Below are 11,153 nucleotides of genomic sequence, written 5' to 3' on the forward strand. Positions count from 1 at the left end.
TTACTTACCAAATATTGTCAACCAAACAGACAGATGCAGGCAGTCCTAAACGTTTTGTGTTTGTCTGTTCCCCTCCACCACCACCCAGATTAGATTACCTGGATAAGAGCAGGAAGTTTGAGGATCGGCTGAAAGAACTCAAGTCCGAAATCCACGCCCTGAAAGTTGAAGAGAGACACGCAGGCTTCCTCTCGCACTGGAGCGAAGTCCTCGGGTCGCTGGGCCGTTCCTCGGGGAAGATGTGCAAGGTTGGACTGCAGCCAAGTGTTTTATTTCCCAGATTTTTCTAATGTATATGGAAAGGCTTGTGCTGGAACAGGCAAGAGGTCTCTTGGGCCTGGTGTTTGGCTGTCGCCAGTGGTGATGGTGGTGAGCTGCCTGCAGCGAGCAGGATGCCAGGCAAAACAGGAACAGCTCAGGCATCCTTAATTTCCAGAGGGGTAGCCTGTTGCAGCAAAATCAAGAAGAGTCTTGCGGCACCTTAAGAAATTGTGTCTTGTGGACTAGAGTCCACTTTGTGCATCTTATAAAACAGGGGTGTCAAACTTTCAAGAGACTTCGATCTACTCCCACTATAAAATAACTGGCAGTGATCTACCTGTCAAAGTTGCTGAGATTTTTTTTAGGGGAGGATGACCCAAAGTTGTTGAGCTTTTTAAATATATTTTTGGAATGGGGGGAGCCATTGGGGGGGTCACAATCACTGGATCGCAATCACCCCGCGATCAATCACTAGATTGCAATCAACCTGTTGGATACCCCTGTTATAAAGTGTTGTTCTCTGTTATGCACATGGTTCTAAGAGATAGGATTGTGTGTGAGAGAAAGCAGTAAAACCAGAAAGGAATGAAATGCAAGATTATTATTTATTATTATTATTTATTACCTGCCCTTCACCCTAAGGTCCCAGGGCAGGCTACAGCATTAAAACACAGCATTAAAAACAAATTTAAAAATATAATTAAACTGTATGCAAAATATAGCACAGTAACTTGTTACCACAGGGCTGGGAAACCTCTGGTCTGTGGGCCAATCTTGACACATGAAGGGGGTCTAGCCCACAAAGGTTAGCCCCGCTCCCCAAGCCATGCTCACCAGTCCATCAGCTGGCATCACTGGGAAGGTGGTAGAATCCAGCTGGTAATGTAGCAGGGACAGTGAGCGCAATTATCTGCATTTTTCTTGAGCTGCTGCTAAGTGAGCCCCCAGGGACAGTTTGGTGGTAGCTTATGGGGCTTAATCCCAGAATTTGTTTGCACTGGGCCCCAGATCGCCTGCACTTCCCCTGCTCTTTTTAACCATTTTAAAAGCTTTGCTGGGATGCACTGGAGAGACCTTGCTGCATACTGCCTTAAGATGCTCAGAGTCAATTTGTGCCAAGTGCCTTGACCCGAGCCTTTTAAGTATCTAGCAATGTCAGCTGCATTTATACTGAGAACTAATATTGCAGCCTCTTCTCTGTGGCACTGATGTGCTTTTGAGGGTGGCATTCTAGGGAAAGACACCAACCTGGTCCCTAGCAGGACCTGGCTGAGACCTAACCATGGAATCCTTGAACATAAGGGGAAGAAGTCATTTTAAAGGGACAGGTCCATAGCTCACTGGTAGAGCATAAGCTTTGCATGCAGAAGATCCCAGGTTTAACCCCCAAAGTCTCTAGGTATGGATGGGGATTCACTTGTCTGAAACCCTGGAGGGCCGTTGCCACATTGTCTGTGTAGACAATGCAGAGCTAGATGGGCCAAAGGTCTTATACTCAGTATAAGGCAGCTTCCTGGGTTCCTATTTTTGCTTCCCTACTCTTTGAACCAGGAAGCTGCCATACACAGTGAGATCCAGCTCTGTAGCATCTACATTGACTAGCAGAAACTTTCTAGGGTTTGAGCCTGCTTGTGAAGGAGCTGAGCATCTCTTTTGTAGAAAATTGAGTGCTTGGTGCCTTCACAGAACTACAGTTCCCTGGAGTCTATTTTTGAGCAGGGAGTCATGAGAATCAAACAGACTAAAATGGTTCAAAATGGATGCAGTATGGATGCACCCTGATTTTAGCAGGATGTTAATGGCCAATGTGCGTGTTGTTTTTCTAAGACTCCATTGTGGATGAACCCCTTTGAAGTGGACTTGTTGGACAGCCTGCAGCAGCCTTTTGTACCGTGCCCGCTCAACGTGACCAACGGCTCTCTGCCCAGAACGCCAGCGGAGAAACCCTCTTTTGAGATAGACGCCCTGGCTGCCAGTAATGTGGGCACAGGTATAAGGAAGCACATTAAGGTAACTGAGCTTGGCAACCTTCTACACTTCCTGGTTCAAATTGTGTCTTATTTGCCAGCTGCTCTCTTGGGCTGCTTATGTGCTATTTTGACTGAGATATTCACACAAAACCTGGTGCGCAGAATCAGGGCGCAAATTCCCATGGAGTGTGACACTATTTCCAATGAAAGCTTTTGGGCAGGTGCTGCTGAGTGCTCATGTGTCAGGCCTGAAGATCATGGCTCACCCTTTTGTGTGGTTCCAGCACATGGGCACTCAGGTATATTGCCTCTGAACATGAAGGGTCCACTTACTGTAGCTCTTGTGGTTAACAGCCATCGATAGGCCTGTCCTCTATGGATTTGGCTAATCCAGGGATGGAGAACTTGTTGGTTTCATGAGATCAAATGTGGGGAACCTTCGGCACTCCAGATGTTGCTGAACCACAACTCCCATCATCCCTGGCAATTGGCCACACTTGTAGTTTGTAGATGTAGTCTGGCAACATCTGGAGGGCCAAAGGCTTCCCACGCTTGCTGTAGATGTTGCTGGCCTTCAGCTCCCTTCATTCTTAAACACTGGCCATGCTACCTGAAGAGTGATGGGAGTTTGAGTCCAACAACATCCAGAGGTCCCCAGGTTCCCCATCCCTCATCCATTCCTTCCTTAAAGCAATCTAGTGGCTATCTTTGTGTACATAAGATTACCTGTGGCTTTCAAAAAATGTTTCTATGTCTTTTCAGTTCCAAATCCTGAACTACACCTGCTTTTTCAAGCTTAAATAACTTTATTTTCTATCTCCACTCAGGTACAACAACACAAAACAGACGTGATCTATATCTGAAGCGCCTTAAGGCGACTGCCTGCAGCTTGGTCACCATTTGTTTTGAGGAAGTCTAAAGGCTACTCTCAGATCCTAGACTGTTGTAGAAACCTGCCACATCTGTGCCCTACTTTGGTTCCCAGGCCTTCAAAAGCAAATCTGGTGATACTGGATGCACCAGAGGTGGGTAGGGCTGCCCACCACACCTTAGGTATCAACCTGAAGGTATAATAAAACTTCATGTATTTAGTGGTGACTCAGCATTTCAATAGGTACACTTACACACAGTTCTATAATAATTAAGGTATGGCCCCAGTTTGGCTAAAGTTAGTTGCGACTAAATCATCAATTAAGCTTACTTGGAAATAAGTCCCACTGAACATAGTGGGACTTACCTTCTAAGAACTGAAAGCTGTTTGTTGTGACCAGCTCCGTGTTCCACTGAAAAGCAAAGGGGCTGTAATCAGAACTTAACTGAATCAGGTCCTGTGCATTTAGGAATCTGTGTGGATGGTTATGTTCACAAGTATTGTGATGAATGTAGAGAATTCTGCAGCTATTATTAATGCCATTTTAAAAAAATTAAAAGATGACAAAGGGCTTTGAATTAAGGGACAAAACTTGAAATGCAAAAATCTCCTAGTTAACTAAAAGCGGTTTAAAAGGACTATGCCATATGCAAATGCATTCCCAAGCTGATGTGGGCTTTAACACGTTTTAGAAATCTTTCTTGGAATGGGAGTTGTAGCCCCTTTCATAGAGGGGACCAGATTGTGAGAAGGCTGATCCTAAGCGTGCCCACTTAGAAGTAACTCCCATTCTTTTCAGTGGGGCTTACTTGGGAGTAAGCATCTAGGGTTATAGAAACAAACCAAGACCTGTCCTTGAGTAAACATGCACAGGGAAGGAACTGCTTAGTTAGAATCTGCATATCAGCCATTCAGTCAAGGGTTAGGGTTTGTAAACAGTCACAAAGGAAGAGGCTTGGAACAAAAGACGGAGGAAGAGGAGTTAGCAGAAAGCTAATTTTAATGTCAGTATCCAATGCGAAGATTCTGCATTTTATATTTTGCAAAGGCCAAAATAACACAAGTCTCTCATCAGAAGCTCCCCTCTGCACTCACAAACAATGCAACGTGGAGGAATCAGTTCTCTTTCTAGCCAGCGTCTGCCCCCCCCAAAAGCTGGGGAGCTGTGTCTGTGTTCCTTAAGAGCAGGCAGGGATGGAGAAACTACAGCCCTTCAGGGGTTGCTGGACAACTCTCTGCATCTTTGACCTTACTCGGCAATGATGGCTGAGGCTCACAGGGACCAACAAGCACGGCACCATCATATGGAGGCCCACAGGTGTTCCCTATTCAGCAGCACCCATAACAGGGATGGGGGACGGATGACATCAGGGTGACTCTTCCCTATTTCATGCATAAAACATACTTTCATGGCATCTCACCAGTGCAACATTAGAAGGAAAAAACAATGTCTTGCCTTATAAAGTTCTCTTTCTTAGTGTCTAGTATCTGAGGTTAAAGGTGCAGCGGCTCCCAAAGAGGTGCCTGCAAAGAGTCAGCACTTCGTTCTCTGCAGAGAGCTAGAGAATGACATGAACTCAGGCAGGAAATGCTTTTTTTGGGGGGTGGAATATGACTGTAACCCCAAACTTATCTACAGGAAATTAAGGGCCTCCTGGCAATTTCTACTTGGCACCTAAATTGTCTTTACCTGTGTGGTCTATTTGCCAAACCATCAGTTGGTACAATGAATGGAAAGAACTCAAGGGAAGGGTAGAGAGTCACTGGAGCCCAGGCTGGGCCTTTTGCTAGATCAAGAGGCTGATCTATGAAATAAATACTGATTTCTATATTTTAAGTTATTGTAAATATAATTTTCTTTTTTCCAAAATAAATTATCTGAACAATTATTTCTGGAGCTTGGCTTTTCTGTGTCTGGTCAGTGCTTTGACGGGTCCCTCAACATAAACAATGACTCCGCAGCCACTAAAAGCATACGGTGGTGCTGCTGGAACTCAAAACCAGCTGCAGAAGGCTGGGCACACAGATCTTCCTCCTGGCCCAGCAACCCACAAGCTGCTTCCAAGTACACGCACAGAAGACCGCGTTCAACATTCTCTTGTCACTGCCCTTCACAGCAGGCAACGAAAAGGCAACTGGGAAGGGGGGCTGCATACTAAGGCTGTGGCAGAATCAGGCCTGCCAATGCTTGCTTTTCCATTTATTTATTTTTAGTGGCTATGGTCAGTGTCTTCTCTGACAAGTGGCGGTCCCAGCTCACAGCCTGCTGCAGTTCTTCAGTCTTTAAGGAAAGATGTTTTGGTCTTTTGTGGACCCTTGACCCCCTGCAGCTAAGCATTCAAAGAACAAGGAAATAGTCCCAGCAGAACCAACCTGACTAGGAAGGGCTTCCCACCTTTCGAGTCAAATGAGAAGGTTCTTATTCTCCAAATTGCCTTAAAATGCAACCACTCACCAAGGTTGGTGTGGGATTAACACCCAAAGAAAAGCTCAAACAAGAATTGGGAAAATAGCAAAGGTCAACCCACAAACAGGCGACGAGAGGGAGCCTTTAATACAGTTCTTGCTGGGGTTGGGGTGGGATTGGTCGGCGGCTACTCCAGGCGCTCATCCCCTTCTTCCACATCTTTCAGGCTGAGCACTTCAAGGGTCCCTTTGCCTTTAGTCTCACACCGAATCAACTCGTCAATCTCCCGGAAGCAGCCAGGATCCACAAGGCACACCTGTAACATTGGCATTTGCATCAGGTTGCGTCTCATGGAGAAATGCTTGGCTGGGTCAGATCCAGGTAGCTTCACCTAGCCCTCCACCCTGTGTCTGACAGCAGCCAGCCAGATGCCGCCAAGAAGCCCACAAAAAAGGCTGTTCCGTTCTGCCCAAGCAGCAGCCTCTGAGTAGGAGCTTCCATTCAGCCACCTGCAGAATCCTCCTCAAATATGTTTCAAAGGGAATTAAAGTCATCTAAGCCACTAGCCATCCACCACCCACATTTAGCAGCTGTGAATTTCACACAGTATGAAGGACTAGATGGGGCTGATGGGAACTGTAGTCCAACAACACTTGAAGGGCAGGCACCAGGTGAGGGAATACACCAATAGTGACTGCGGCACCCAATGATGCCTCTGCTCTGCCTCCACAGTTGAAGGCAGCAATGCTTCTGAACACCAGTTGCTGGAAACCGCAGGAGACAAAAAATGCTCTTGGGCTCAAATCCTGCTTGCTGGTATCTCACAGGCACCTGGCTGGCCACTGTGAGAATGGGATGCTGGACTAGATGCACCACAGGCTTGATCCAGCAGGGCTCTTCTAACATTTGCTAAAAATCTTCACAACCGTTCATTGATTGGTATGGCCTATGGATACAATCTTATACTGATTTACCCAGCAGAAGGCCCTACTGAATCCACTGGGCCCCCTCACAAGCCAAGATGCAAATGGCTAGGCTGTAAAGGTGACTCCCCATCTCTACGGCTCCTTGCATGTGATCAGGGATCCCAGAGGAATCACTTACCTCCCCTCCCCCTCCAGAAAATGTATCTGACTTACAATTTCCAGCTGCTCGTCAAAATCCTCACTCTCGATTACTTTGATCAGGGGCTTCAGCTTCTCTTTCAGCCTCTTCCCCTCTTTCCGGGGGAGGACAAAGCGGAGACGCATGTGCGCCCGCTCAATCTGCATAGTCTCCTTCAGCTGCTTGATTACCTCCAAGGCCTACGGGGAAAATCAAGAGGCTTACTTGTCCAACTGAGGGACAGTGGGCTCTGACGCTTCAAAAGCAAGGCCTTCACACTTTACAAGCCACACAGAATACAGTCATACCTCTTGTTGCATTAGGTTGATGTTGTCTCTTTTCGGCTTGCAAACCCGGCAAACCCGGAAGTGTATACTTCTGGGTTTCTCCATACGCGCAGAAGCGTTCTGTGCGCTTCGCACATGCGCAGAAGCGCTCTATTGCGCTCTGTGCCTACACTGAAGTGCCGCTCTAGTTGCAGACTTTTTGGGGTGTGAACGGTTCCCCGGAACAGATCGTGTCTGCAACTAGAGGTACCAGTGTACAAAATATACAGCAAAGATCACACATCCTACAGCAATCTGATCTGAAGTCAATAAACCATAATTAAAAACATGACTTTAAAATAAATAACATATCAAGTAAAGAAACAGTAATCCATTTAGAATGTAACCTTACACAATAAAATTCTCTCTCAAAATATCGGCAAATAATAATCACACAGAAATTCATTCTGAGCAATTACAATGAATCGTTACTAAACTTGTAATCAATAAAAATAACAGCAAAGTTACGATATGTAAAATTCCACGATATATAAAATTACAAAATGCACTGGTTCCCTGGTCCACGTCCAATAGCTCATCCTTATGCTGCCCTAACTCACACCTGGCACCTGCAGCTCTCCTCTGCCCCTTTATTCTTCCCAACAAACCTGATACAAAGGGATTGGCTGGCCTAGCAGGGAACTGAACCTGGATGTCCTGAGTCCTAGTTCAAAACTTAACTACTTAATCACTGTCTCTAGTTAAGCTCCGTTAAGAGTGACTACTGTTTGCCCCCCAGGAAGAGTAGAAGGTAAATCACTTCCAGTAGGCTTCCTTCCCCAGCTCAGGAGCAGCAAGGGAGAGATCACTGCACTGCTCCTAATTAACAAAAGAAGCTGCTTTATACAAATTCAATCTTTTGTCTACACTGACTGGCAGTGGCTCTCCAGGGTTTCAGGCAGGATAACTACTTGGAGAAGTTGGAGCAGGAATATGGGTACTTCCTATGGGCTTGCCCCCCAAAAGGCTAAAATAAAATACTCTTAAATGAAAATAAAACTGATTCAGGAGCTTAGCATGGCACACCACTAGAGATAAGATGGTCTCCTATGGGAGTCACTTACCTGCTGCTTGGTGCTTTTTCCAGGTTTGACTGAGTAGTGAATATCCTTCATAGCTCTTTCAATGAGGATGACTGTGTACGGCCTCTTTGTTTCTGGGTTCACACATTTCTCTGCCACAATGGTTGCAATGTCACGAAACATCTGCTCCAGCTGCGTGTGCCGTTCTTTATCCGACACTTGCAGCTCTCCCTTGGCCAGAATCTGAAAGCAAGAGAAGCTTTGTGTTTGGATGCTGCCTTTTTCTGATTCAAAGGATGCAAAAATCTGGTCCAGTCTTCTGAAATGTTCAGGTACAGCTAGACAGGTTACCCCACGCACCAAGCCCTGGAAGAATGACTAGCTTGAATTTTTTGAGGGGAAATTGCAAGTCTGTATTAGGGTAGTGGTGGGGGGGACTTCTAGCCTATGGGCCTAATGTGGCCCACCAGTTCTCCCCATTTAGTCCATGAGGCCATTTCAGCCCTATACCTGCCACATACAATGTCAGATGTGGAACAGATACACGTACAGATGGGGCCTGGCTGGCTGAAAGGGGGGTTGCTGATGCCGCCAATTATATGATTGTCAGGTCTTGCAAAACACGATGCCTTTGCCCACACAATTTGACTTCAAACCAAGTTGCTTGACATCACCACTATCAAACTAGGCCTGACCACTGTGCGTACTCATTGTGGCATTAAAGATGACCCAAAGGCATTTTAACAAGAGAAAGAGAGGGGATGTTGTCTGCCTCCCAAGAGACACCTTGAGAGCCTACCATCTTGCAGATTTCTGTCTGGTCTTCTGTACCAAAGGCTTTGACCAGCTCTTCCTTCTTTGCCACTTGGCCCTTGGAGACATTCACAAAGACGGTGTGTGTCTGCAGGACTTCATCAAGGTCCTTTTCCCTAAGAAATATTTTTTTTTCCAATTAGTAAAGCACATTCTAGAATAATCACATGAGGACTGGATGCAAATACTAAGAACATTATGGTCAGTCATTTGCCAGCACTTTAAGGTGGCAACTACTACAAAACTGCCTAAGAGGAACTCTGCTGGATGAGGCCAAAGGCATGAGATCAGCATCCTGATCTCATCAGATGCCCTAATGGAAAGCAGGACCTGAGTGCAACAGCAGTGCTCTCTCCACTTGTGATCCCCAGCAACTGGTTCTCAGAGGCATACTGTCTCCAACAGTGGATGCAAAACATAGCCTTTGTGGCTAGTAGTCTCTGGCTATATTATCCTCCGTGAGTTTGTCTAACCCTCGTTTAAAGCCCTCCAAGTTGGTGATCATCACTGCATCTTATTATTTCTTTATTACATTTATATCCCACCTGTTTTTCCAAGGAGCTCATGTACATAGTTCTCCCCTTCTCCTTTTTATCCTCACAATAACCCTGTGAGGTGGGTTAGGCTGAGAGACCGTGACTGGCTCCCACACAGTGAGCTTCATGGCTGAATGGGGATTTGAACTCTGGTCTCCCAGGTCCTTGTCCAATACTCCAACCACTACACTACACTACACTTGCGGATATGAATTCCAGTTTTAACCATACCAAGATTAGGTATTTGCATATTAGGCTTGCTTCGACAGCAATGGCTGCTGTTACTTTAATTAATAAGCTGTATGTTGTTTTAAACTGTTTTTAATATTGAGCTTTAATGCTGTTTACCTGCCCTGGAACCTTAGGTGAAGGGTGGGTAATAAACGATCAGTATAACAATGCATACTATCGAAAAACTCTGTGGGTAAGCAGGCACAAGAATTTGCCTTGCACTCTGTGCATGCCCAGAAACCCTCTGTTTTAACCATTAGGTCAACACAACTCTGGGAGGCTGTTTATCTGTCAATCTCAATCTCTTCGTTTCCGGCCCGTGCCCCGCCCCCGCTTCCGGTCAACTTACGTGCCGCTCCGCCAGCCCATGACCTTGTTCCGATAGCAGGCGATCTCGAAGCGCTTCCCTGCCTTCTTGACGCGCACCACGGCCACATTAGTCAGGCGGATCTGGTTGGTGGGTGTGAAGATCGACATGATGGCGACGGAGATGAGCCCGCAGTTGCTATCAGAAGCAATGGCCGCTCTGCGCCTGCGCACCAACCGCTCTCCCCTCCTGGCTCCGCCCACGGACGCCAAACCAGGGCCAATGAACGAGCCTTTTCCTCCTCCGCCTTATTGTGGCGAAGGTAGCGGCGGAGCTCGCGAGAGACGAGAGCGCCTGGTGTGGGTGCTTTCCGATTTCCGTCCGGGTGGGAAATCAAACCCCGTGATGACTTGTTCCGGCGCACCCTTCCTAGATGGGTTTATCTGAGAGTTTACCTGGCCCATTGAAACCAAAGGGGGCACTTCCCAGTTGATGTTGTTTCCTAGTCCCCCCTTTTAAAAAACCCAAAACATTTATTAACTTTACAAACCGGGACTCGAGGTGGCTTACACAAAGTAAAACAACGCAGATAAAATACCCAATGTTAAAACATATAAAACGTAATCCTTTAAAAGCAATTAAAACAATTAAAAAGAAATCTATTCAAACCAAAATTTAACCGATTTAGGGTTGTTCTTCTTGTTGTTGTTTTTGCTGAGACTCCCGGTCATAACATGCCCCAATGAAATCAATTATGTGCTGATAGAATGATGTGCGAGAGACCAGGGTTCAAATCCCCACTTGGCCATAACGCTCACTGGGTGACCTTGGGCCAGTCACTCACTGCTTTCCAGTCTATCGTCCCTCACAGGGTTGTTGTGGAAATTAACTGAGGAGGGGGAGTACCATGGTCGACAATGAGCACCTTGGAGAAAAAGACAGGATATAAATATAATACATAATAACAATAAAATACACTTAATACTGATACAGAAGAGGGTACAGTATTCAGAAGGTGTGGTTGTGAAAATGTCAACAAGACCAGCTTTTCATCATCATACATACTTAGCAGGTTCGATGTGATTTTAATTTCTGAGTTTCATGATTTGGCAAGTTCACCCTCCTCCCAATGACCTTTTTACACGAGTGAAATAATCCGAAGTCTGACACAGGACCATAGATTCCGTCAGAAATCATAGACTTCTGGTTGTTTTGCTGTGATTGTTTTACATGTTCTACAATGACACGGAATTTCTCTGCTCCCTCCAAGCTCCGCCTTTAGTTAAAATAAGACATCTTCTGGAA

At 46.0% G+C, this 11,153-nt stretch overlaps 2 protein-coding genes across 5 annotated transcripts in view; one reads left to right on the forward strand and one right to left on the reverse strand.

The window, feature by feature from the left end:
* The window catches only part of LOC114585128 (merlin-like), a 30,762-nt gene extending 25,771 nt beyond the window's left edge, over nt 1-4,991 (forward strand). For 3 of the 4 annotated variants that reach the window (XM_028707452.2, XM_028707450.2, XM_028707454.2), the window contains 2 exons: nt 89-248; nt 2,089-4,991. In XM_028707452.2, coding sequence (XP_028563285.2) covers nt 89-248; nt 2,089-2,595 — 667 coding nt within the window. In that variant the 3' untranslated portion in view covers nt 2,596-4,991. The remainder of the gene's footprint in view (nt 1-88; nt 249-2,088) is intronic. The other variant, XM_028707453.2, reaches the window with a different exon arrangement.
* On the reverse strand, nt 4,085-10,068 carry SBDS (SBDS ribosome maturation factor). The gene is made up of 5 exons (XM_028707456.2): nt 9,891-10,068; nt 8,761-8,890; nt 8,004-8,204; nt 6,649-6,813; nt 4,085-5,825 (listed from the first exon to the last, which is right to left on the reverse strand). Exons 1-5 carry the CDS (start codon nt 10,016-10,018, stop codon nt 5,697-5,699), a joined length of 753 nt encoding a protein of 250 aa, XP_028563289.2. The 5' UTR covers nt 10,019-10,068; the 3' UTR covers nt 4,085-5,696.
* Between the last annotated feature and the right edge of the window lie 1,085 nt (nt 10,069-11,153).

Source organism: Podarcis muralis, chromosome 15 (genome assembly GCF_964188315.1).
Source record: "Podarcis muralis chromosome 15, rPodMur119.hap1.1, whole genome shotgun sequence".
NCBI classification, from domain to species: domain Eukaryota; kingdom Metazoa; phylum Chordata; class Lepidosauria; order Squamata; family Lacertidae; genus Podarcis; species Podarcis muralis.

Excerpts from the sequence above, each read along its gene's own strand:
- SBDS (XM_028707456.2), bottom strand. The coding sequence starts at position 10,018 with ATGTCGATCTTCACACCCACCAACCAGATCCGCCTGACTAATGTGGCC. Across the intron at positions 8,891-9,890 it reads ATGGGCTGGCGGAGCGGCAC|GGAAAAGGACCTTGATGAAG; the intron begins GTAAGTTGACCG and ends AATATTTCTTAG. Across the intron at positions 5,826-6,648 it reads TTGACGAGCAGCTGGAAATT|GTGTGCCTTGTGGATCCTGG; the intron begins GTAAGTCAGATA and ends CCAATGTTACAG.